This window comes from Scomber scombrus, chromosome 10 (genome assembly GCF_963691925.1).
Source record: "Scomber scombrus chromosome 10, fScoSco1.1, whole genome shotgun sequence".
Lineage (NCBI taxonomy): Eukaryota > Metazoa > Chordata > Actinopteri > Scombriformes > Scombridae > Scomber > Scomber scombrus.
Window position 1 is genome coordinate 3,144,488 of NC_084979.1, and position 27,938 is coordinate 3,172,425.

A 27,938-nucleotide genomic window follows, 5' to 3' on the forward strand; every position below is an offset into this window, starting at 1 on the left:
GCTTAAGATATATACAATGATAATTACAGTACAACTAATAAAACTTTAACATTGACCATTAACTAGATTACCAGTTATGCCTGTATGTTTTGAGTCTTCTGACTGAACTTTCGCTAAGCTTCATATCTTTTGGTACTTTCAACCTGCTGCAATCAAATGTGAAGCAGATCATGTGATGCAAACAATAACTCATGACCTATATCCAATGAAGCACTTTGTAAGACTATATACAATATATTCTAGACTCCAATATACTAACCATGACATTCCAGTGGTTGGATGTTACTGTGTATGAGGTTATCAATGCGTGCACTGTGTTTAAAAACAAGAGCTCTCTCTCTCTCTCTCTCTCTCTCTCTCTCTCTCTCTCTCTCTCTCTCTCTCTCTCTCTCTCTCTCTCTCTCTCTCTCTCTCTCTCTCTCTCTCTCCCTCTCTCTCCCTCTATCTATTTATCTATCTATCTATCTATCTATCTATCTATCTATCTATCTATCTATCTATCTATCTATCTATCTATCTATCACACACACACATTCACACACACACAGACACACACACACACACACACACACACACACACACACACACACACACACACACACACAAAGGCCCTGTTCTACAACATTACATTTTTTGTGTAAAATGTTTTTGGGGAAAAAACGGGAGAATACAGAGGCTGCTCCAAACAGAAAAAGAGAGAAAGAGAGAAAGACATTAAACAGAGACAGAAGGAAGAAAATACCAAAGAAAGAAGAACAGAGTTTCATTATCTGCTCTGTGGGTATCAGCTTCTGCTTCCTTATTCTCAGATCAACCTTCTGGTTAGGTCAGAAAAACTTGCCGTTTATGCCAGTATACTACGTTGTGTTGCAACGTTCAAAAAACGTTCCTACAACTTAAAACAAACGTTCTCATAATGTTTAGAGAACCAAAATTAGTTTGCTGGGCTGTAGATGAGTCCACTCATAACTCTGTCAAGTGCTTGTCAGTACTGTTATTGCCTTCGTGTTGTAGCCTACGTCTTGAGATGACATCAACTATATAACAGCCAATGCCACAATGCTGATGTAGTGTCAAGGCATGCCCAAGCTGACACTGCAGAGCCCAATTAACAGCAGATAACTGAACTGGAGTAGTAGTATATTCAAAATACCTATATTGCATAGACATGTTCTTTGAAAATGTGCATCTCAATGTCCATTACCTAGACGTTCACCGGTGCCAGAGGAGTGTTTGTGCCTGTGGAAACCATGCAGGTTAGATTGAATGAAGGAAACTTTATTGATCACCACAGGGGAAATTCACTTGTTTTCCAGCAGCTCAAATTTAGAAGCAAGTGCTAAATAGATAAGATAATAAGACAAATAAAAAACAAAGTAAATGTAACTGCTGCTAGGCTACACTGGCCACATGTAGTGGATCTTGACAGAAACGTTTACTTGTTAAAGGATCTAAAATGGACACAGAGGCAAGATCCAAACAGAACTAATATACAGGTTATGTAGAGGAAGATATGACAGTACAGAAATCTATACTGAGCCTTTTCCCACTGAAGACCATTATAATGAAACAGCTGAACATGGAGTAATATCCACAGAATATCATGGATTTAAATACTATGACTTGTAAAAATGTTCTCTCAGTATGACACAGACTAGTGTTTCTCATTCTATTCATTTGTTTTGCTCTGTATATTTATGCTCTCTTTGAATTCCATGTTCACATTACACTAGCATCAGCATCACTCCTCCCAATCTAAAGCAATGTAAACATTACAAACTACATATTAGGATGTAGCTCCCAATGTACACAACATATGAAGGATATATTTATCAAATCATTAACTTTTATTCAAATCATTCAAAAAATCCAGTACAAAAATAATACATGTTTTTATAAAAATAAATATTATCTTACACTTTTTACACATATACATACAATTAATTCAAGGAATACACATATGATTCATTTTCGTCATTAGTTCATTAATTAGTGTTTTTAATTCATTTCATTTCAGAAATTTGAAAAACTTTCTTGTCAGAATACTGATTATGAATATATGAATAAATGAATGGACTCAGTAATCTGCTGTGCTCTGAACAAAAAGCAGACTGTGTGACCTGGTTACAGTTAATGTATGTACAGTGGTCACTTCCTAACAGCCCTGTGAACAGCTGGAAGCACAGGTTGAGGATTTTTTTTTTTTCTAGTTTATTGGGAGTTGTTTGGGTTTGGAGTCCTTTTGTTTGACTTGGTGCCTTTCATCAGACTGAGCGACTGCAAGCAGGCCTGATTTTGTCTCATGCAAACAAACTATGCTAACAAAGACCAACAACATGAACAATGAAATGGCATGTTTTGTGTTGAACCAGTTTGTACATCCTCCTTATGTCTGTGTGCATGATTCCTCCTGCAGACTAAACACATGCATCATTACCTTTTTTCATCTACGTAACATTTCAAAAATCAGACACATTCTGTCTGTTATCAGGCTGTCCTAACAAGTCTCTAAAGACTCTCCATCTAGTCCAGAATGCAGCTGAACGCGTTCTGACAAAAACTAGAAAGAGAGATCACATTACTCCTATTTTAGCTTCACTGCATTGGCTTCCTGTAAAATCTAGAATAAAATTCTAAATCCTTCTCGTCACGTTCAAAGCTCTTATTGATCAGGCTCCATCTTATCTTAAAGAGCTTATAGTACCTTATGTACCTACTAGAACACTGCGCTCCCAGTATGCAGGCCTACTTATGGTACCTAGTATCTCTAAAAGTAGAATGGGAGGCAGAACCTTCAGTTTAAGAGTAGGCTTAAAACGTTCCTTCTCTCTCTGTCTCTCTCTCTCCCCATCCACTTTGAGCCTGGTTCTAGGTTTCTTCCCATTTAAGGGGAGTTTTTCCTCGCCATTGTTACCAAGTGCTGCTCATGGAGGACTGTTGGGTCTGGTTTAGACTTGCTCTATATGTAAAGTGCCTTGAGATGACGTTTGTAATGATTTAGCACTGTATACATAAAGATTGATTGAGCTGCTCTGTATGTGATAGACTGGTGACAGGTTAGCATCTGGTGTGTCTGAGGAAAGGCTCCAGTATCCTGGACAGTGATGTCAGGTGAACATTTCAACCTGGGGATAGAAATACATTTATCTAAAGCAGAAGCATCATGCAGACTTGTAAAGACATCACAGAGTGTAAGTCAGGAACATTTCAAAGAATACATCACTGTCTTACCTTTATCTATTGTCAATGATAACATTTTTGTTTCCTCTTCTCTCGGAGATTCCTTTGAATGAAATAATAAATGAGTGACCTCAGTTAGAGAACATACAGCATGATAAACTGTATTCATTGTTAAAAAGAGTAATACAATGTTTTGATTGTTATGCACATCAACATCAAGTCAAATTCTTTGTACAAACCTACATAACAATAAACCTGTTTGTGATTCTGAACATACCTGTGTGGAAACATCTGCATCATTTCTTCCTGCTCCTATATTAAAACAATATCAATGATTAAATCATCTTAATAACATTATGATGTAACAAAAAGTATGATCATCTTACAGAACTATGATGTTTATTTAATTCATACAAATCTTACCTGAGTTTTGAGAACTTTTTTTTCTGAGATAGAAAAATACAAGTAGAGATGCTCCGGTGATAAGTAACACAACAAACACAATAACAGGGTCCACAATTACTGCTGTGTTTGAACTATGTTCTCCACATTCTGCATCAGTTGAAGCAGTTCCTGCTTTTATCAGCTGAAGATTTAATGATTCACATCTGGAATAATGGAGGGAAACACATCACAGGAACAGTTAGAGATATATTACATTTACTGCAGTTGTAATAACTTTGACTATCTGTTGTTTCACTTACTTTGTATGTGACTGACAAGATGTAGATGTCCCATCTGAAAATGTGTCACTACTGCAGTCAGTGCACACAGTGTCTGTGAAGGCCGTTCCTGCACAAATACAACAGATATGAAGTGAATCTAAAAAAACACTTTCAACAAACTGTTGACTGTTTAGATTTCAATTCTTTGACGAGCATCATTAAAGAACAGTAACAAGAACTGATCACTGGACAGACTTTAATGGAGTCATTATATTCAGGGGTGATAGGTCAGGATACACCTTACCTTGTGTATCAGTTTTCTTTCTCTCTTGTGTCTTGTTAGTAAAATGTTATAATGTTTAGTACTTGTAGATGTAGTATTAGTAATAAATGTGTTTGTAACTAAAAGTGAACTTGTTGTGTTTTCTTGTGTTTGCATCTCAGTCTCTTAACCTTAAAATACTTTATACCCTGACACAATCATTATTAAGATTATTAACAACCATAATTATAATTCACCTCTATTTAATTATTATTATACCTACTCTAATATGAGTTATGTTGCTGGCTGAATCATTTCATGTGTCAGTTGTGCACAATAATAACTCATCATTCCTCTATGAAATCATAAAACTATTAAAGTGCACACATTTCTACTCTTGTGTTAAGTTGCTCTTTAAAGAATGTTTGGTGTTATCATTTCAAACTTAGGAAAACCAACCTTTGTGGCTGATATATTGTCCTGGTTCACAGCTTGTGTGTTCCTGTGCTGCTATACAGTTGTGTTTGTTGTCTTTATCAGAGTCTGTACAATAGAATCCATCCAGAGGTTCACAAACTGTATTTGATAATGTTGTGCATGATGTCTTTATCCTCAAACCAGAACCTGTGAACACATCAAGGTTACACATGAAGTAACTAATACATCTACTAGAGAAAAGCTAAATGATGAAATGATGTCATCCAAAGGAAATGTGACATGATTTTATTAATTGGAAATCAGTCATTGTTTTTATGTAAAGCACATTGAGTTGCCACTGTGTATGAAATGCTCTATATAAATAAAAACTGCCTTAAATAATTCTAATTAATGTTCCATCATCATATTTAGTACAAAGTTACACTACCAGACTATAAAGTGCTGCATCACTCATGTACATTGTTTACATGTTGTTATTTCTCTGCTCAATATATACTCAATATCAGAACCATGACATCATATCCTCTTTTGGGGTGTTGGACAATTCAGTTTATTCATCCATCCATCCATCAGCTATACAGTTTATTCATTTAAAGGGTTGCAGCTGACACTGGGTGATAGATGAGTACATCCTACACATGTTAGCAGTTTATCACAGAGCTGACACATAGAGACAGGTTAGTCCCCTGGTTAGTTTAACATCACTCCAGAAGGTAACTCTATAGTTACATTATTATTACCCTTTACTACATAATGTTACCCAATCATTACCTGATGTAAAATCCTGATAGGGAAGGACATGTTGTGGGTATTTACAGTGAAAAAAATACTCCTAGTATTTTCACCTGACAGGTCCTCGCTGCTTACATTAATGTACATATCCATTTTAATCAGTTGAAAATATAATTTGTGGAGATTTAAACTGCAGAGAGAAACATAACTCTGATCTCAAGTCAAGGATCATATTTAATATCAGACTATTGAACTGTCTCTATATGTGTATCTGTTACTAATGATAGAAAACACAAGTTTACCTGAATCACAGTTTGTACAGGGGAAGCACTCTCTACGTGCTGTTGGTTCATCCATGAATCTTCCATCAATACAGGACAGACAGGATGTACTTCTGAACTCTGTACAATCTGTTTTAACTCGACCTCCTGTAACAAACCAAAACAAATCATTTTTTACGATTTTGTGTGATATATTGTGTCTATTAATTGGATTGATGATCAAATTCAATTTTTATAATGCTTTGAGCACTATATGTGAAATAACATTCTCTCTCTCTCAGATCAAATTAAAACCATCAAGTCAGTTTTTTCCATCTTTCTGATTCTTGTACTTTATAATTCACCAATTTATAATTCCAAGTACTTGAATCTCTAAACAGTGTAACAAAAAGAACTGAAGAAGTTAAAATTCCATTTAGTTTTATCTTACCAGAAGGACACTTTGGACAGCATCTTTGGTTAATTAAGTACTCAGCATGATGACATGTGTGGCTAAGAACACTGAAGACATTCATCATGATTAACTGTAAACAGAGACACAATGAACATTAGACTTTTTGTAATTCAAGACATTAACATTACCTCTCCAGTACACAACGAAACACTTTGAATTGCACAACTTTCTTTTAACTTCTAACCTTTAATGTTTTTCCCACTAAAATTCATTTTTCTATGTCTGAATGAGCGTCTTTCTGTATATGTGTGTGTGTGTGTGTGTGTGTGTGTGTGTGTGTGTGTGTGTGTGTGTGTGTGTGTGTGTGTGTGTGTGTGTGTGTGAGGGAAACATAAACAAAAGACTACATTTTTAAGATGAGTAATGTAATGTACAAACTGATGGTAAGAGAAAAGAAGATTGTTGTTTCTGACACAAATGTTCTTACCAGAAATGTGAGAACAGTGTTCAAAGGTTTTCTTCTCCAACACTTTTCATATGACATGTTAGCAGTGTTCATCAACTCCATAGACTGTAAGTGATATCCACAATGAGATGAAACCTATAATCCTAATTCAAATAGAGGACACCTGGAAACAAAGAAGAGAACATGTACATTAACATTTAGTTAACAGACAGCAGTTAAACATATTCATTGTATTAAAAGTTCTAGTTCACCTTAGTACAAATCATCCTGAACTGAAAATGAATTGACTCAAACTAAAAGTTAAATTAAGACAGTTTAACAGTTTGATTTATAGATGAACCAGTCAGATAAATGATGAATCAGCATTTTGTGTTCTCTAATAACTGAAACCATTGTCAGTTTTAGTTCTGTGTTTAAAGTTACTGAGGTCAACATCCTTTAACAGTTTAAGGAAACATCATGTTAATAGAGTAGTTATGTAGTGTTAGTACTGATCTGTAAAAGATCTTTAAGTCCTTTTATAGCAGATTTTAATCTTGTACATTGACTTTTGTTCACATTTGGATAAAACATTGTGCTTTTTAAAATATTTACTGGAACATTAATTCATCTACATACAGGTGTAAGTCAGACTGTACCAGTTTTTTCTGCCTCCTGCTTTGAATATGTTCATGTCTCCATCAGACGCCATCTGCCTCTGTGTGTTTCTCTTTCTTCTTTCACTAACAAAGACCACGCCAACTGATGGTAGGGATGAGGGGGTGAGGGTCGAAGGGTAGGGATGGGGGGTGAGGGTAGGTGGGTAGGGATGAGGGGATAAGGGTCGAAAGGGATGAAGGTCGAAAGGTTGAAGAGGTGGGATGAGGGGTGAGGGTCGGTTGGATGTATTGGGGTTAGGGTCGAGGGGTCGTAGGGTAGGGAGGGAGAAGTGAGGGTCGTGGGGATGGGGGAAGGGATGGGATGTAGGGGAGGGGGACAAGAAAAGAATAGAGGTTTAGGATGTAGTGTGGGTGCGAGTTGGAGCCGGGTGTTAGGTTGATGAGGAGGCACAGGATGCTGTACCCGTCTCCTAGGTGAGTGTAGGAAGGGAACCGGGGAAGGATGAGACTCTGGGTGGGGGAGCTGTCTCTGCGTCTGGTCCGTGGTGCAGATCCCCAGTTCCTGTAATAAAGCAAAAAGAGAGAACATTAGAAAGAGGGGGGGGGGGGGGGTATTCGGGGTGAGACGAAGGGGGATGGTCTGGGGGGGTTTCAACACTATTGATGATACATCCCGCAGTTCTTCCTCACTTCTGTCTCCTCTGTCTTTATTCCTTCACTCACTCTGAACATATAAAAAGCAGAACTTTAACTTAAATGATGTTGATGACAGTAATTGTGGACAAACAACACAGTGAATGTGTCATCAGGCAAACTAAAAAGTCCTATTTCACTAACTTAGAAAAAAGCAGAGAGCAGAAGAATTTCATTATGAGTCTAATAATAAATGGAGAAGAGTGCAAAGATTCTACAAATAGAGAAAATAGGTTTTTACGTTTTACTCTCAGTTGTATTAATCTTTGGTAGATTCTAAATTGAAAATGTCTTTCAAGGATTTGTGTGAGTCAGTTCTTAAAACTGAGGTACTGGTTTCAGTTATAGGATAGGTTTAGCAGAGCAGACATTTTGATACAAGTACAACAAACACTGTACACAATTCAAATGATGGGTGTGACAGTGATATTATTATGATGATATTATTAAGGAAATGAAATAGCAGATGAAGTTGTAAAGGAGGCTTCTACAGTTACATAAGCAAAACAAAAATCAATGGCATCATTAAGCAGAGATTGAAAGAAGCAAAGGAAGGAAGAGAGAAGAAAATTATGAAGTTCAAAAGATGACTCAGATTTAAACAACCAGGATTTTACTACCAATAACAGGAAATCATGACACTGGCAGATGTGAATACTGGATAAGAGGAAACAGTAGAACATGTTATGAGAAGTATGAGGAAGAAGAAGACATGTGACTCAAAAGCTCAGAAAGAAAGAAAATAGGTACAATTTGATTTAGCTAATACATATTTTACAACAGAGCTCAAGAAGCGAGTGTTATTAAACTTTTTTATTATCTCTGAATAACTCATTTGATTTTTTGAAGAAGGAAGAGCGAACAAAAAAGAAAAAAAAGGGGTTGCTGTGTACACTAGGTACACGAACTTTCGGTTTAAACCAGGAATTAGGAAAGAAGAGCCTAATGTGTATTCTCTGAATTTATCTTTACATTTCCACGACACTAAACGATACACAGTGTAGTTAATAGTTCTTATATAGTATCGATGTCGAGTCATAAAGATAACTTTGATTAAAATACATTACGAAAGTCTCTCTACTTACACTTGTTGCGTCGTCAGTTTTCAGCCGAGTAGCACCTGACTGGAGCCACTCCCTGTACTACAGTAGCCTACTGTACAATGCTTACAAGTACAATGTTAAACATTTGACGCCGCCCACATTGGGCTACATCTGTATACTGCAGTTTATTTATTTTAGCAGTAGACAGACAGGAAACATGGGAGAGAGAGCAGGGTGTATGGAGTTAAATTCGTTTTATAATGATGTGTGTGTGCAGATCGACTGTCTGTGTGTAAATATGTAATCTGTAAATATAAACACCTTACATAAATATAAAAAAAAGATTTGTATACTCACAAAAATATTTTGCAAATATAAAACGGATCTGCAAATACACAAACAAATTCCACAAATAAAAATAATATCTGTGAATACATTAAATGAATTTACAAATGAATGAAAAGCATTTGTGAATATCTTGTGGATGCATAACAGTCAGAAATATACACAACATTAAACAGTAATAGTAATATTAATAGTAATATAGCCTATTCTAATTGAGGAGAGTTGCTACATGTTTATAGTTTTTTCTTGATCACCAGGACAAAATGCATCTCTGATCCATGCTGCACAGTGTTTCCATCCTTCCATCCATTAACTCAAGTTATCATAGCTGGGACGCAATTAAGACACATTTTCCCAGCTGGAAACATTTGGGGGTACTAAATTGCGTGCACAGTGTAATAGATTGCGTGTGCCGTTTGCGTGCGTTTTGTGGGTGATCTACTAAGAATAATTGCGTAAATGAAAACAGGTGCAACAGGGTGGAGACAGCAGTATTTAAATGAGGGTTTTGTGTCTTTGTGGAGAGTTTGGACGAGCAGAAAGCTGCAAGCACAAAATGAAATGTGATCAGGTTCTAGTGGAAGAGGTTAACTAATATATTGAGTTATAACAAAAACAAATATTACCAGAGAAACCCACATATGGAGAGTATTTGTGACGAAGTCAATGCTGTTAGTAAAACCAAAAGTATTCCACTCCAAACATATTAACACAGGTGGAAAAACTCTGTCCTGTGTGTATTCTGTCATTGTGCCTCCGTCTCCTCCTCTCTACAGTGACAGAAGTCATCTGTGTGCAGTGAGCAGCCGAGCTGGGGACTCGGACTCGAGTTGCACTTAAGTCTCACTAAACTGTGACGTCAGACTCGACTTGGACTCGACCTCAAAAGACTTCAGACTTTGCTGCTGCTGCCGCCGTCATCTCTGCTACCAGTTCTGCTTTTATAACACTTAGCTCAGGTGGCTTCATGTGGTCCCCTCGGTATATTGGGTCAGGCAGTGTTGCTTTGCGCATCATCCATTGGGTGGCAATGATAAATATCAGTTTCCTTTTCTTTTTTTAATTTGTATTTTATTTTTAAATAACATGAGTAGTATTTGAAATATTTGTTATAATAATGAAATTATATGATACTATAATAACTTAAAAATAATAAAAATATGAACATCTCCAACCACCACCACCACCTCTTCTTTCTTCTGTTTGTCTTATTCTTATGTTTTTTTCTTCTTTCTGCTGTTTGTCTTATACTTCGATCAGATCGATCAGAAAGGATCAAAACGGACAGCTCCATCTGCTGGCCACTGGTGGGAGGTTTTATTTCCAGAAATGTCATGTACAAGGCCTAGTTTATCAAACTCCACTGGTCTGCTGAATGTTTTGTTTATTATTTTCATAGTTTGAGTTGATGTAGCTGATGAGATTCATATAATCAAGTGGAAAAGTGTTTAATTGTTACATTTTTGGGCCGAATTAAGAAAAAGGGTGTAAGAATGTATTCAGTGCACTCTCACTTTTGCTTTGGTGTGTTTTTTCTTTACACTTTCCCACCCTTTGTGAAACCCAAGCACACAGAGACTCCAAAATACGTTTACAACTTTTATTTTTCACCCAGAATGTGTTTCATTTAAAAGGCAATGCATATAAAACACAAGTAAATAAGATCTGTTTAGTTTAAAGCTCGCTCACCACGACAAGTTACAGATCTACGAGCGAGAACACGAGACAAGACGAGAGACAAACATTTACTACCATCTGCAAACATTTAGTTAAACATGGAGCTGACAGACATACACACATCACAAGGACAGGCACATATAAATAACATTAATAATAATCAAAAACACTCAACAATTAAAAAACACACACGTACTTAAGATACAAATTAACAATTGGCTTGTACAGGCTAAAGTGCAATAATGAACATGATTATCCAAAGACTCAGGTGACCAATCAACAAATAAAGGCTCAAGCCGTTCCTCTCTGTTGTATGTTTTTTTGTGTTTACTTTAGCAAACTTCTGTTAAACATGAAGCAGACAAGTACATACAAACATCACAAAGACAATAATGTACCGCATCTCGGAGCGTTTCTTTCGCTGTTTAGACGCTGGTGTTATGTCCCAACTGGCTTTCAAGCTAACTGAGTTCCGTACCTAACAGCGGCAGATATGATTGCATATGAAAGTAGGCTATATTAAAATGAGCGTCAAATTCGATCATACCAGAGTAAAAACTTACTCAGCCACCTAACTTAATGGTGTGAGCCACGTCCTGTGATACGCAGGTTCCATTTTGATTTGGGTTTACTCAAAACAGCTGGTTACTTTTGGTTTCACTAATAAAACAACCTAACATCCTACCATAACATATGTATCAGTTCTTTTCTCGACTCGACGAACATGTTGACCACTAGGCTACAGCCTCTATGACACACATTACGACAAGGAAATACTTTTTAAACTGGGACGATCAAACTGAGTCGGAAAAGTCTGTAAAATGACCCTACATAAATAGAATAGCCTACACATAGCCTAGTGATATTCTACCCACATCACTGTACTTCAGGCAGACATAGCTACTCATTTACAGTCATGATCCTCCCATTGTGTATAGGCTGTAGACTCAGAACTCTGTGTTGAAGTGCTTGTTAGTACTGTTATTGCCTTCGTATTTCACGTCTCATATCATATGAGAAAACGTCAGCTGTATAACAGCCAATCCCACAATTCTGATGTTGTATCAAGGGATGCCCGAGCTAACACTGCAGTGCTCAATTAACAGCAAGTAAGTTTGGTACAAATGACTATGTAGCACCCTGGACATTTTAGAGGATACTATTAGTTGCAGAAGTGTTATTGTATCGATTTTCTGAGCGATATTCTTTTTCTCCATTAGGTGGCGGTAGTAGCTTTCTTATGTTAGTGACTGGCGCTGTAATCCTTTGTTGAAGAAAGTTAGCTCAGTAAAGACAGTCAGAGTATCAGCAACGGGGGATAATACTCATTTTAGACTGTCCTTGTGATGCGTTTTCAGAACAATATAATCATCTGGATGAAAGTTGTCTACATTCAGTGTGTAACATATACAATGAAAGGTTGTCTACTTTATTGGCAATCCACTCAAAACACTGAATCCTGTGCCACGTCACTGCCTCCTTATTATTTCTAATGTTAGTTGGTGTTTATGTCGCAGCTACTGTCAACATTTATTTAATTTGATTTATTTGACATTTTTGAAAAAATAAATAGTAAAAACAAAAATATAAAAACATCATATTTTAAGTCTCTTTATAAGAATACAACCAGAAAATACAGGGAATGTATTTGCCTTATTAAAAAATCGGAGAAAAAGAAAACAACTCCTATAGGCTTAAGTGGCAAGTATTAAGTGTGACCTCCCCTTACACTTGAGCAATAGCAGGAACCTGTCCCTCTTAAACCTAAATGGAATGGAACTGTAATTAATAATAATATTTAACAGTTGAACTGAAGTAGTAGTATATCTAAAATACTTATATTGCACAGACATGAAAAAATGTAAAATGCACAGACATGTAAAAGTGCAGTTTGTGAAATTGTCCATTGGGGGGGGGGGGGTTACTAGGAGCAGTGCTGATGGTACAGTCCAACAACTGCAGTGAGGAAGGACCTGCAATATCTCTCCTTCACACACTTTGGGTGAAGCAGTCTGTCGCTGAAGGAGCTCTCCAGCAGTCGCTGTCCTGCATGGGGGTGGGAGTTGTTGCTCATCAGAGATGACAGGTTGGCCATCATTCTGCACTTTTACCACCCTTTATCGGTCAATGGGGCATCCCAGGACAGAGCTGGCTTTCTTTATCAGTTCATGCAGTCTCTTCCCGTTGAGATGAGCCGAGACACTGCTACCCCAGCAGACCACCACATAAAAGATGAGTATGAGATGAGTACCTCGGTCTCCTGAGCAAGTAAAGTCTGTTCTGGCCTTTTTCTCATGAAGTGCAGTGGTGTTGTCAGTCCAGTCCAGTTCATTGTTCAGGTGAACTCCCAAGTACTTGTAAGATGTGTCTGTCTCAATGTCCATTCCCTGGATGTTCACCGGTGCCAGAGGAGTGTTTGTGCCTGCGGAAACCATGCAGGTTAGATTGAATGAATGAAACTTTATTGATAACCACAGGGGAAATTCACTTGTTATGCAGCAATTCAAAATTAGAAGAATAAGCTTAATAGATAAGATAATAAGAAAAGAAAAAAAAATAGTAAGAAACTGCTGCTAGGCTACATTGTAGACATGTAGTGGATCTAAAATGGACCCAAAAGTAAGATGCAAACAGAACTAATATACATGTTATGCAGAGGAAGATATGATAGTACAGACCATAATGAAACAGCTGAATATGGACTAAATTGATAAAACAGCATCCTGCTCCTTTATACAACCTGAACCTGATTTGTCCATACCTGTCACATTTAATTATTCATTGCAGTATACTGTGATTGTTAAAATTACACATACTTTAAGGTATGACTAACAATAATATTAATTATGATTGTAGTGTATTAGTCATATGGTACATTTTTGTATTGAATGAAATATTTGACAGTGTTCCAGCTCACACTACACATGGTTATTTAATATGATGTAATGCTGGAAAATGATGATCATGATTAGTTAGCATAGCTTTACATCCATATATGAATCCTTACCAACCTCTTCCTGTCAGTCTGGTCAGGCTCACAGTCTACAGATAGTTCACTCTGTGGTGTTGGGATCATCTGAGCAGGAAGAACAGGATCCTAATTCCAGCATGTGTTGTTAATGTCATCAGGAATGTCTTCCCATCCAAAGAATATCATGGATTTAATTACTATGACTTTTAAAAATGTTCTCTCAGTATGACACAGACTAGTGTTTCTCAAACTATTCATTGTTTTGCTATATACACTAGTTTATCATACATATTGTTCTTTTAATATTCTTTTCTCAAAGGTTGTTTATGATTTTTATCACAAGAAATGAATGCAATGAATACACAAATGGAAAAAAAATCACAACAATGACCACATCAAGCTGCAGCAAATACAGTTGGATTATTGACCAGGAAATACGTCTTTGGACCCAGTAACCTGCTGGTTTGAACACACAAGTCTACTCATCCAGTGAGATTGATTGTTCTAGTTACAGATGATTTTCTTTTTTCTGTGACATCACAGCTGTGAAGGTGAAATTCCCAGGTGTTTCTGGCAGGTCTCGTCCAGTGGGAACCAAGATTTTGCCTTTGTCAGATTTCACACATATGTGTCAGCTGAGCAGATCATGGTGGGAGTTGAAGTCCATTTGGAGTCCTTTCTTTATCAGACTTACTGCAGGCAGGTCTGCTTTGTCTCATGCATGAGCTATGAGGCCCAACAACAAGAACAATGAAATGGCATTTGTTGTATTGTCATCTCATAGTTTGTACATCCTCCTCATGTCTGTGTGCATGTCCTCCAGATTCCTCCTGCAGACTAAACACATGCAGCTGCTCTGTGATAGACTGGTGTGACCTCATGACTCATCCAGTGTGTCTGAGGACAGGCTCCAGTATCCTGGACAATGCTGTCAGGTGAACATCATGGCTGACTGATTTCAACCTGGGGATAGAAATAAATTTATCTAAAGCAGAAGCATCATGCAGACTTGTAAAGACATCACAGAGTGTAAGTCAGGAACATTTCAAAGAATACATCACTGTCTTACCTGGAACTGTTCTCACTGATGATAGGCCCTCTAATCTCAGAGGTTCCTTTTAAATGAAATAATAAATGAGTGACCTCAGTTAGAGAACATACAGCATGATAAACTGTATTCATTGTTAAAAATAGTAATACAATGTTTTGATTGTTATGTATATGAACATCAAGTCAAATTCCTTGTATGTACAAACCTACATAACAATAAACCTGTTTGTGATTCTGAACATACCTGTGATGGAGCATCTTCATCATTTCTTTTATCTTCTATATTAAAACAATATCAATGAGAAATCATCTTAATAACATTATGATGTGACAAACACTATGATCATCTTACAGAACTATGATGTTTATTTAATTCATAAGAATCTTACCTGAGTTTTGAGAACTTTTTTTCCTCCACCGAAATGCAACAAATATCCCAATTGCGATTACAAGCGCCACAGCAAGTGTCCCAAAGACAGGGCCCACAATTACTGTTGTGTTTGAACTATGTTCTCCACATTCTGCATCAGTTGAAGCAGTTCCTGCTTTTATCAGCTGAAGATTTAATGATTCACATCTGGAATAATGGAGGGAAACACATCACAGGAACAGTTAGAGATATATTACATTTACTGCAGTTGTAATAACTTTGACTATCTGTTGTTTCACTTACTTTGTATGTGACTGACAAGATGTAGATGTCCCATCTGAAAATGTGTCACTACTGCAGTGAGTGCACTCAGTGTCTGTGAAGGCCGTTCCTGCACAAATACAACAGATATGAAGTGAATCTAAAAAAACACTTTCAACAAACTGTTGACTGTTTAGATTTCAATTCTTTGACGAGCATCATTAAAGAACAGTAACAAGAACTGATCACTGGACAAAGCAGCATAAGAGCATTAGACAACGTGTAAGTCATCAACATAACACACACACACACACACACACACACACACACACATTAACATCTGGTTTAGAATCATTCTACTTGTTTCACTCTCAGAAAGCTAAAGCTACTATCAAAAATGTTAAATTGGGAATCACACAATAGTTGCAATACTTTGATTAATGAGTCATCATATTCAGGCGTTAAACCTGTCTGTCCATGGACACAAGAGGACTGACTCTGCCCCCCAAACTGTGCAACACATGTGATAGGTCAGGATACACCTTCAGGCGGGCAGACTGAAACTTTAAAACTTTTATGAGATCCAGGTTTCTGGTTGCTGGCTGTGTTTCTTTCTTTCTGTCAGGCTGGTTGAAAACTTGCATTCTACTAGTCTGAAGATGAGACTCTGAACAGTAAAATGTTATAATGTTTAGTACTTGTAGCTGTAGTATTAGTAATAAATGTGTTTGTAACTAAAAGTGAACTTGTGGTGTTTTCTTATGCTTCTCGGTCACTTAACCTTAAAATATCTTATACCCTCACACAATCATTAAGCATGTTTGGTGTTATCATTTCAAACTTAGGAAAACCAACCTTTTTGGCTTTTATATTGTCCTGGTTCACAGCTTGTGTGTTTCTGTGCTGCTATACAGTTGTGTTTGTTGTCTTTATCAGAGTCTGTACAATAGAATCCATCCAGAGGTTCACAAACTGCATTTGATAATGTTGTGCATGATGTCTTTATCCTCAAACCAGAACCTGTGAACACATCAAGGTTACACATGAAGATACAAAAGCAAAATGATGAACTGTTTTGATGACAACATAAGGAAATGTGACACAATTTTATAAATTAATAAATTCATGGCAATTCAACATTTAATACAAATCATCTAAAAGAATCATCTGATCTTCACCAGTTGTTTAAATCTAAAAGCAGATTCAGACTTCACACTGTTCTTCATATGTTTCCTTAAGGTATGAACACTTCACACCTGAATCCTGCAGGTATTCACTCTCTGTGTAGATGTGCACAGCAGGCCAATAGAAACACTAGGGCACTGTGTTTGGAAATGGAGTCATAATTCTAATTGATGTTCCATCACCATATTTAGTACAAAGTTACACTACCAGACTATAAAGTGCTGCATCACTCACATGCATTGTTTACATGTTGTTATTTCTCTGCTCAATATATACTCAATATCAGAACCATGACATCATATCTTCTTTTGGGGTTGAGTGTTGGACACTTCTGTTTATTCATCCATCCATCAGCTATACAGTTTATTCATTTAAAGGGTTGCAGCTGACACTGGGTGATAGATGAGTACATCCTACACATGTTAGCATTATATCACAGAGCTGACACATAGAGACAGACAACCATTCACACTCATGAGCAATGAGTCTGACTCCCCTGGTTAGTTTTAACATCACTCCAGAAGGTGGCTCTATAGTAATATTATTATGACCCTGTACTACATATTTTTACCTAGCAACTCATGATGTAAGATCCTGATAGGGTATTACACTATTTTTAGTGAAAGAAAACTCTGGTACTTTCGCCTGATTCGCCACTTACATTAATGTACATATCAATTTTAATAGTATTGTACAGTTGAAACTATGGTAGTTTGTGGAGCCGGCGCAGAGAAAAACATAACTGTATTCAATCAAGGATCATACTTAATATCAGACTATGGAACTGCCTCTATATGTGTATCTGTTACTAGTGATAGAAAACACAAGTTTACCTGAATCACAGTTTGTACAGGGGAAGCACTGTTTATGTCCTGTTGGTTCATCCATGTAGCTTCCAGTAATACAGGGAAGACAAGAAGTACTTCTGAACTCTGTACAATCTGTTTTCACTCGATTTCCTGTAAAAAAAAAAAAAAAAAAAATCTGATTTTGTTCAATATATTGTGTCTATTAATTGGCTTGCTAATCAAATTTTTTTTTTAATCCTCTGAGTGCTAAAAAATGAAATAACATTCTCCTAAAACAAACTAAATTCCATTTATTTTTATCTTACCAGGAGGACACTTTGGACAGCATTCTTTCCCAATTAAGTACTCAGCAGGATGACATGTGAGGCTAAGAACACTGAAGGCATTCCTCATGATTATCTGTAAACAGAGACACAATGAACATTAGACAATTTTAACAAAGACTGAGTGTAATTGAAGACATTGACCAATAACTGCAGCCCGATCAAAATGGGATTTTTGAAACTGATACCAGTTGGAGTCAAGGGCCAAATTCATAGGAGAGTGGTCAAAGAGCAATGCCACTGGCTGTGGCTGAAAAGAAAAGAAGCTGCTTGGGCTGCCAAGAGGACCAGCTAACAGCAAAACACACACCCAGGCCATCAACCTATGGTGGGACTGCCTCAGCAGAGGGTGTCTTGTGATAAATGGCCGAAACACCCTGTGAAGCTGAGGTACACAACTGAAGATGTGTCTTTGCTGTAGCAACATCACCCGGTGGCCGTCTCCAAGCAATCCCCACAGGAATCAGGTGTGGTGCTGAAACTTGCAATACCTAGTCCTCCTATTGAATCTATAGCTATACACATAAAGATTGATTGATTGATTGATTGATTGATGATTTGATAGAATCTTAAGAGTGGAAAAATTCACAGATAACCGATATGGTGGCTGATATAATGAATTTGAAATGAAAATAGAAAATAGACCTTCTTTATGTGAATTGTTCACTGATTTTGCACTGATATGAGGCTGCTTTATTAAACAATGAAGTATATTTAACATTTTTAAGCATTTCTAAAAATTAACACAAACAAAATAGAGAATAAATAAAAATAAAATGGCAAAATAAACATCAGTACTGTAGCGTATCAGTCCTTATTGAATTGATTGATCAATTGTTTGAACTCCAGTCAGAAATGCTTTTTTTCTTGTTTATCTATAAAGGTCATTATTTATATTTCACCATTCATGTCTAACTATAACTCACAAACAGCCGAGTAAAGAGATGAAGAGTGACAGTAACGTTATTTTGTTACACATGTTCAGGGGAAACTTGAAAAAACAGTGGAAAAACAGATGTTGAAATTTACATTTTTGTAAATGTAATGACTGTAATTGTTCAGTTGGACACAAACTGAACTTTGAGTGCTGAACATAACCGTTCACACATTAGCTGCCACTTAGCTGACAAGGTATAAAATAGCTACATTAACGGTCGGGCACTACCAATAACGGTTGTTAGACTTCATCAGTGATTACACTGAGGTGTGCATCTATAAAAATCATCCATCCAATCACCATAAAGAAAACAAAAATATGAGAAAACAAAATGTTTTGCCAGATATCTGCGAGGTTCATCATTTCCACTGAGAGGTGACTGATCATGCAGAATGTGGCTGATTTAAACCATCCCGTCACATGTTGAATTTACAGCAATTGGAGTCACAAGAGTAAAGATGTGACTGTGGTGGGGGGGGGACCACACACAGTCACATTGTTCCTGTGACTTAGCCCCCTTACCACTTTGTAAATAGAGGAATTCACCTATTTAACTGAAGATGTGTCATCCAACCACAGTTCAGCTGCCAACAATCTGTTGGAGGTCATGATGTGTTGAAGCCAACAGAACCACATCATCTACAAAAATCTGAGAAGCAATTCTGAGGTCCACTCTCCTCCCCCCATGTGCACCTTAAGATTCTGTCCATGAAAATGGAATCAGTGACAAGGAACAACCCTGGCAAAGCCCAATACCCATTGAGAACATGTCTGACTTACTGCAGAGAATACAAAGACAGCTCTCACAGCAGTTAAATAAGAACCAAATGTCATGCAGCACAAGGTGCCCGATGGGACATAGTCATAAGTCTTCTGTGTCCATTGGGATCACATTTGTTTCTCACACTTTTAAAGCGTCCTTGGGTTTGTGAAAGGTGCTATATAAATCACACCTATTATTATTATTATTTTTAAAGCTCTATATCAGCTGCTTGTACGATCTTATAGTTTCAGACACTACTCAAAGCTTGTGACCATAGATTAGGGTTGAAATATAGGCCGAGAGCTCTGCCTTCTGACTGTTATTTCTTAACCATGACGGTCCGGTAAAATGCATTACTGCTGATGATGCACTTATCCCCAATGTCAACCTCACACTCAATGGAGCAGAAATTCCCTCACATCCCAGAGACAGAAGTGCACCTTTTTCGTGTAGACCACCATGGCCTCAGCTTTAGAGGTTCCAGCATCCCAGCTACTTCACATTCAGCTACCAACGATCCGAGTGCCTGTTGAAGCCAACAGAACCACATCATTGCAAAAAGCAGAGAATCGATCCTGAAGTCCCCAAAGGAGACACTCTTCTCCCTGCAGCTATGCCTTGAAACCTTGTCCATGAAAATTACAAACAGTATCCTTGCATGGATGAAGAGCTGCTCCAAAGCCAGGACAGAATCCACATTGTTCCTCCTGAATTTGAGATTCAGTCAGCTAGAGCCTCCTGTCCACTACACTAATATAAGCTTTTCCCAGGAGGCTCAGTAGTGAGATATACAGATAGTTGGAAAATGTCCAGAGCCTTCAGCATCTCAGTGTGAATCTCATCCACTGAGGAGTCTTTTGACTACCTCAGAGACCTCTGCCAGGGATATGAGTGAGGCTTCCCATGAGTTGTCCAACTCTGCCTCGTCCATAAAGGGCATGTTGGTCGGGTTTAGGAGATTCTCAAAGTATTCCTTCCAGCGCCGAACAGTGTCACCAATCAAGGTCAGCAGTTCTTCACCCCTGTTGAAAGCAAGGCTGGGCTAGGAGTCAAGCCACTGCTCCTTAGCATCGAAAGGAGCCAGCTGAGGTTGGGCACCTGGTTAGGATTCTAAAGGTGTTCTGGACACGTACAACTGGAAGGAGATCCCAGAGCAGATCCAGAGCACGCTTGGAGGGATTAAATTTATCTCCACACCTGGGACCTTGGGATCCTCCAGGGGTAGCTGGAGGGCGATACCAGTAGAGGGATGTCTGGGTTTCCGTATTCAACCCAAAGCCCCCATGACTCAGTCCCAGATAAGCAGTGGATGGATGGATGGATTTTTAAAGCTATGCACACCACTAAAAAGTGAGCTGTATGAATGAATGAAACATTCATGTTTTGGGGGACATCTAGACCATCCTAATATTAAAACCATCTAACCCAACCCCAAGTCTCACTTTCCACAGAGGTCATCACCACTGAGCAGAACTGATGAAACTTTTGGCCTCTAAAATGCATTTTTCTATGTCTGAATGAGCGTCTTTCTGTGTGTGTGTGTGTGTGTGTGTGTGTGTGTGTGTGTGTGTGTGTGTGTGTGTGTGTGTGAGGGGAAAATGAACAAAAGAAATGTTTATATTACTCCTCTTTTAAATGTATGCAATGTACAAACTGATGGTAAGAGAAAAGAAGATTGTTGTTTCTGACACAAATGTTCTTACCAGAAACGTTAAAGTGTTCAAAGGTTTTCTTCTCCAAGACTTTTCATATGACATGTTAGCAGTTTTCATCAACTCCATAGACTGTAAGTGATATCCAGAATGAGATGAAACCTACAATCCTAATTCAAATGGAGGACACCTGGAAACAAAGAAGAGAACATGTACATTAACATTTAGTTAACAGACAGCAGTTAAACATATTCATTGTATTAAAAGTTCTAGTTCACCTTAGTATAAATCATCCTGAACACAAACTGTTTTTCTGCCTTCTGCTTTGAATATGTTCATGTCTCCATCAGAGGCCATCTGCCTCTGTGTGTTTCTCTTTCTCCTTTTTCTTTAAATCTGGAATCAGTTGCACTCTCTTCTTTCTTGAATCAGTTGTTTATTTTCTCCTTGTTTTCCTTCGACCATTTTCGATACATCCTGCAGTTCTTCCTCACTTTTGTCTCCTCCGTCTTTATTCCTTCGCTCACTCTGAAAATATAAAAGCAGAACGTTAACTTAAACATCTGAATGTGAAACACCAGCGTGCAGTTTAAAACACAGCAGCAGCTTTATGCTGCTTTAGTTGGTTCAGTTTTAAAAAGACTTACTGAGAGATCTTCTTTATTTCCATCTGTACAATAAATCAACTCTGATCCTGATCCACTTCTAAGTCATCTAGAAGTCCAGTCTTTTATTGATCAGCAGACAGTTAGTTTAGTTATTAGAAGAAACACAATGTAGAAAAAAATATTTACTGAAACAGTATTTTATATGTTCATAGGTAATGAACTAGTGGCGATAATGCACCGATAAGAAGAAGGAGAAGAAGAAGAAGAAGAAGAAGAAAAAAAGGAGGGAGGAGGAAGAAGGAGGAGCTAACAAAAATGCAAAACATGGGGGTGTCAGTGAACACGGTCTTAACTTTCGGTTGAGGCCAGAATTAGGAAAGAAGGAAATAAGAGACTAATGTGTATTCTCTGAATTCATCTTCACATTTCCACGACACTAAACGATACACAGTGTAGTTAATAGTTCTTACATAGCATCGATGTCGAGTCATAAAGATAACTTTGATTAAAATACATTACGAAAGTCTCTCTACTTACACTTGTTGCGTCGTCAGTTTTCAGCCTTCACCAATGTAGACTTTCAACTGACGACCAATCAGTCAGTCCATGATGGACTCCTATGATTGGCTCCTGTGAACCAGTCATAGCAAACAACAACAATTTTGAAATCCTCCCCCTTTATAACCTCACAAGGAAGGAGTAAAGGTTAAATTAATCATATTCACTCTGCTGGCATGTAAGAAATGTCAGACAGCATATATGTTAATAACGCTGACACTACTCTGATAATGCACGTATGTACACTAGAGAAAAACATTCTTTATTTTCATTTTCATTTTTAACGAGTGCAGTGACCTGGGTGTGTACTACAGCAGACGGTATTTTAACTTTTAGTAAGTTTTGGCCAAATCATGATCATTACAGATAATGGTCAGTACAGTTTTTACATTTATAGTTAATGTTTTAATTATACCAGCTATACCAACTCTCTAAAAAGAGTGATAGAAAAGAGTGATTGAATATAGAAATCGATCAGAGGAAAAAAAGAAAAAAGATTAAATGTAGAGTGACAAGAGAAGTATACGTACTCATTTCTGTACAATAAGTAAACAAATGCACAATAATATAGTTTGAAAACAGAAACCAACGTCATAAAAGAAATGCTTCATGAAAGAGATGTTTGAATTGATTACAATAAAAATTCCTGACATTAATACAATAACATGGAAGACTAAGGTACATCACATTCTAGTATATAAATGCAATAATGACTTCATTTAAAGTGAAAGTGTAACACACTGTCTTCAGCAGTCCACTCATAATGAAAATGAAAATTGATTTCTTCTAAACAGGCTCCATTCTTCTTTTTGCAGGCTCCATACATGCATTATCAGACAGCAGCAACTTTATGAACACAGTGTTGTCCTGCAGCATATCAAAACCTGATATGACCAGTTTTGTTGCTGACTATGAATAAAAGGCTCATTGAGCGCGAGTTACAGACCTGACGTTAAGAACGTTTTGCTATGATTGGATCAGTATAGCAGGGCGGGTCATAACTTTACCATTCTGGGGAAAAGGAAGATCGTTATTGGCAAATTCTTCGCGGGCATTTTTTTTTTTTTTTTACAGAAGGTGCATGCCAAATTTGGAGTCTGTCCAATAGTTCTCGGCCACCGTACAATAGCATCCACATTTCACTCACTTGGGTCTTAATCCCTCCCACCGTGGATGCATGAAGAGAGCCAGAGAAACCACGTGGAGAGGCATGTCTCTTAAAATATGGAAACAGGCATATGAACCATTTCTACTGACAAAAGGCATTTATATCATTTATTCATTGTTTGTGTCTGTATTTATTGATATTCTGATTTTGACATCATTATTATTAAAAACCCAGAATATGATCAGAGTCTGGAAATTCTTTTTAATAATTAAATAATAATTAATTAAATAAAATCATGTAACTCACATCAAACCTGATGCTCAGGAAGTTTCAGTCTCACATGTGACTGAATGGAAATGATAATAAATTATGAGAAATATAAATGTGTATAAAATGTGTTTGTTTCTGACAGACAGACTCTCCTTCATGTTAATTTGTTCCATAATAACCTTTAATATCATCTATCATAACAGTCAATGTGGGAAACAACAGATCATGAAGAGAAAAATATTCATAATAAATGAAGAAAGTTGTTTATGGTTCTTTTGTTGATCTAACAGAAAATTAACAGATTAATTGGATGATTAATTAGAAAACAAATACAATATAAAACCTGGGAGTGATACACATGAGTTTAATCTGTAATCTGTTTAATGAGAAGAATAACTTTATTTGTATCCTTTCAGACAATAAATGCAGATCAAAGTTTTTTTACAACAAAATAAATTACATACACAAAGGAGCATAAAGTAATGTTAAAAAAGAAAAGAATAGAAAGAGGAAAGAAATAAAAACATAAAATGGAATATAACAATAAAATTAACAATAGAAATAGTACATAGTAAAAAAGTACAAAGTAAATCAATATATAAAATAAAATAAAAATACAACTATTGAAAGAAGTGCAGTAGTGACGGATAGAAAAGCTAGAGAGTTCATTAAAGTATGCGGCAGTGGCGGCTGGTCAATGCGGGGTGCTGGGGCGCCGCCCCATCCAATAATCTAGAGAAAGTCTACTTAAACATATTAAATATAAATTAATTAGATAATGCTAAATCATTATGAAATAAAAAGTATTTGCTTGTAAAATGCGCCTGTTAGTCTCTCAGCACCTGTCAGCACTCATTATAAATCCATTCCAAATTGTATTTTATTCATTTCTATATGTACTTCCTGTATGCGGGGCGCCGGCCTAATGGGAGTCAATGCAAGCCCTCAAACTTTTGACAAGCACATGACCTGAGGCTGCTCTCTCATTGGCCTGCGTCACGTTTCCAAGGGGGCGCAGCTCAGTGCGCCCGGACATGCCCACTTTTATTGGCAGCGAATTGTTGTTGTTTCATGTTTTTTAATCTACTGTGATTGGACAGTTCCGGCTGTCATTCACGCCCTCCCGTCAGCTGCTGTCAACCAAACTCCTGCTGACGGTAGTTTCAGGAGATGACGTTAAAGTGGAGCCGGGGAAATTAAAGAAGATTATTTTGTAATTTCTCTACAAAAACATAATTTCACAAGACTTTAACTAGAAGAGAGAAAGAGGATAAAGCAGCAGCAGGTGATGGAGGAGCTGAGAGTTTCTCCTGCTGATGTTATGATAAACGGAGCTGGCTAGCTGGATGCAGTGTGAGTTATTCCTTTTATCGCTTTATCTGTTTGCTGTTTCAAAGTGTCAGCACCGAAACGTTGTGGACAATGACAGGGGAACGAGACCTAAAACATCTCTCTGAAAAAATGCAAACAGAAAGCTGCAGCCATCTAGACAATAGCATGGAGCTAAGTTGTTTTTAGCAGACTTAGCATTGCTGAGCTCTTTATGCAGCTGTTTCACCACATCTGGCCACATGTAGACCTCTGCTATGCCAAGCTCCACAAGAGGAACATAGATTCAGTCAGTGGCTGCATCCAGCAGCTCCAACAGGACATATAAAAGATCAGGTAGTAGCTGCATTCCTCTTATTAATATTGTAAAGTGTTAAAAAAATATACTTTATAAAAGACATAACTATGAAGTGTAAAAAACTAAAATGCATAAATGCAGGATAAGAAATGATGGAAGTAATTTTGACTATTACAGTTAATTTGGGTACATTTCATTATTAAAATAAGTTAAATAAGTTATGCTTAATCACAGCAGTGTATAGTGCTTAATGCGCCATCTATTGTCATGTTTAGGTATTGCAACAACTAACAGATTACAGTGAAATCAGGACTGAAGACACAATTACCTTATTGGTAACTCTGCTTTAACTGCTGGTATCTTTAGGTGATGTGAGTGAATTTTATCATGTCTAATTTAAATGTTTTATTCCTCTCTCTGTGGGTCAGAGATATCATACTGGGACAAACCAGGGAACATTATAGTGTGTTGTGTTATTTTTAGATTGGTTTTCCTTTCTTATTTTTATTTTTTTGCTGCGGTATGAAGTGGTGCTACGGCTTGTTTGAAACTGCATCAAACTGCCCCCCCCCAAACATTTTTGTCACCAGCCGCCACTGGTATGAGGCATGGATATGGTGAAAATGGCGGCAAAATCGAAAATTTGAATCAAAATGGCCGACTTCCAGATGGAGTAGAAACTTTTTTGTGTGTCTTTACATGATACATATGTGTTCTGAATTTCGTTTGTCTACGTCAATCTGGAGCGAGGGGCTCAATTATTTAAATTTGCCTAGGTGACCTGTGCTCTCTCTTTCAGTTTCACTAACAGAAAAAGTCCCTACTTGATCTTTGTTCCTGATCTCTGATAACATATCTCTGACTTCTCTAACAAGCGCAACTAGTTTGTATTCACATTTAGGCTTTCTGTTTCTGTTTTATTCATTTGGAATTACATTGACATTATAATGTGCTGATACAAAGTCTAGTTACATATAATAGTTTGTTTTGGCTTTATTTGAAAATGTGCTCATAGGACCAACTGATTATCGGCCAAATCGACAATCTGCTTAGATATTCGTCTTTGTTCATTTTTCTAGAGTCCCTTTTTGTGATACATGTGCCCTGCTACGCAACATATTAGTTATTTGCCTCCTTGACTTACTAATTCGGGGGCAGACACTCTTTATGTTTAAAAGTAGGCCAAACTTTCCCTTTTGATAAAGCCAATAGTTAGGACAGGCTCCAGCTCCTAGTTTATGCTGCTATAGGCTTAGACTGTAGGGGGACTCCCCCTTTTCCACCAAAGCAGTTCCAGTACTGGTTCTGGATCAGTGCTTAATTTGGAACTGGTTTTCCTGTTTCGACAGATAAAGAACTCACTCTCGGCCAGAAAACGAACCGGTTACAGGGTTATTGAGACCAACCACAACAAACAAGACCGCATGAAGTGCCATTTTAAAAACGCCAACGAAGAGTAAAACCATGGACACATCTAAACAGCAGTGGTCTGTCGAGGAGACAAGCTGCCTCCTTGCCGTATGGCTCCTTCTTCTCTTTCTTCTTATTGTTGTTGCTTCGAAGTTGGAGCGAGTCTTTATGGGAAAGCAGCGACGTAACTGACATATACGGTGACATAATGACATGGCCCCCTAACCACCTCGAGCCGTGGAAAAGCAAATTGGTTCTCAGCTGGTTCGCTGTTGAACCGACAGTGAACCAGCACCAGCACTGGAACTGCTTTGGTGGAAAAGGGGATGCACTGAGCTCCTCTCCTCCCTCTCTCTGTCCATTTACATTCATGTGCTATTAATGCAATCACTAACTTAAACTTGTTCCCCGGAGTTCTCTGTGCTTTCTCGTCTCACAGGTAATCTGGGATTGTAGACATCGGGATGACAGATTCATGTCCTGGATCTACTAGCTTCAATGTTGATTTTCAATGTGCTTCTCTCTCCTCTCCTTTCTCTCTCTCCTCTTTTTTTCTCCTTCTCCCCTTTCCCCTCTCTCCTTTGTTCTCTCTCTCTCTCAACCCCAACCTGTCGAGGCAGATGGTGACCCACCTGGAGCCCGGTTCTGCCTGAGGTTCCTTCCTGTTAAAAGTAAAGTGCTTGCTCATGTGGGGATGTTGGGTCTCTTTAAATTAAATTAGTATCCAAATCTGCCCTGAAAAATGATATCGGTCAATCCCTATAGTTCCTATAAATAACCCCAATTCTGAGCACAAGGTGGCTGAAAGTAATGACATCCTCCTGTAAATGCTGCGTAGTTCTTTTTTTCAGTTCTTTTTCTAGTAAATAGAAACACAATGGGAGAAATGGGTCATGTGGGAAAAGTCAGATTTAACAACTGAAAGCATCTGGATTCATTTCCTCCTTTTTTTTAGTAAAGAGCACACATTACATAAATGCTACTTCCCTAACTGGGTTAGGGTTAGTCCAATGACTGCAAAATAAAAAGGCAAACAGGAAACAGAACTGTAAAAACAGAACTTCTACATATGCTGAGGCTGAGTGTGAAGCTGTGAAAACAGACAGCTGAGTGAGATTATATAACTTTCTTCTGTCGCCCTTAGTTTACAGGAACAGTTGTGTTGGGGTCTCTTGTCTTGTCACATTTCAGATGTCTAAACTTTCCTGTCTAAACTATTTAAATGATGGCTTCATTTCAGTAACTGTACTGAGTAAAACAT

At 37.5% G+C, this 27,938-nt stretch overlaps 2 protein-coding genes across 5 annotated transcripts; both read right to left on the bottom strand.

Annotated features, from left to right (window-relative positions):
- Nucleotides 1–3,016: 3,016 nt before the first annotated feature.
- LOC133988245 (tumor necrosis factor receptor superfamily member 14-like) lies at nucleotides 3,017–7,138 on the bottom strand. The gene is made up of 10 exons (XM_062427821.1): nucleotides 7,057–7,138; nucleotides 6,440–6,581; nucleotides 5,989–6,082; nucleotides 5,580–5,705; nucleotides 4,567–4,731; nucleotides 3,885–3,972; nucleotides 3,604–3,788; nucleotides 3,458–3,492; nucleotides 3,232–3,283; nucleotides 3,017–3,125 (listed from the first exon to the last, which is right to left on the bottom strand). Exons 2-10 carry the CDS (start codon nucleotides 6,518–6,520, stop codon nucleotides 3,121–3,123), a joined length of 831 nt encoding a protein of 276 aa, XP_062283805.1. The 5' UTR covers nucleotides 6,521–6,581; nucleotides 7,057–7,138; the 3' UTR covers nucleotides 3,017–3,120.
- Nucleotides 7,139–12,190: 5,052 nt separating this feature from the next.
- Nucleotides 12,191–22,474, bottom strand: LOC133988246 (tumor necrosis factor receptor superfamily member 14-like). Of its 4 annotated transcripts, none has more exons than XR_009925605.1 (12): nucleotides 22,242–22,464; nucleotides 21,403–21,624; nucleotides 21,148–21,286; nucleotides 17,727–17,820; nucleotides 17,446–17,571; nucleotides 16,283–16,447; nucleotides 15,470–15,557; nucleotides 15,186–15,373; nucleotides 15,041–15,075; nucleotides 14,816–14,861; nucleotides 13,787–14,709; nucleotides 12,371–13,197 (listed from the first exon to the last, which is right to left on the bottom strand). XR_009925605.1 is itself a non-coding variant. In XM_062427824.1 (11 exons), exons 3-11 carry the CDS (start codon nucleotides 21,223–21,225, stop codon nucleotides 14,705–14,707), a joined length of 822 nt encoding a protein of 273 aa, XP_062283808.1. In that variant the 5' UTR covers nucleotides 21,226–21,286; nucleotides 21,403–21,624; nucleotides 22,242–22,474; the 3' UTR covers nucleotides 12,191–14,704. The 4 variants fall into 4 exon arrangements, 2 of the variants coding, with proteins under 2 accessions (XP_062283808.1, XP_062283806.1); XR_009925606.1 differs by having other exon boundaries at nucleotides 13,783–14,709; XM_062427824.1 differs by having other exon boundaries at nucleotides 12,191–14,709; nucleotides 15,041–15,072; nucleotides 22,242–22,474.
- Nucleotides 22,475–27,938: the final 5,464 nt, after the last annotated feature.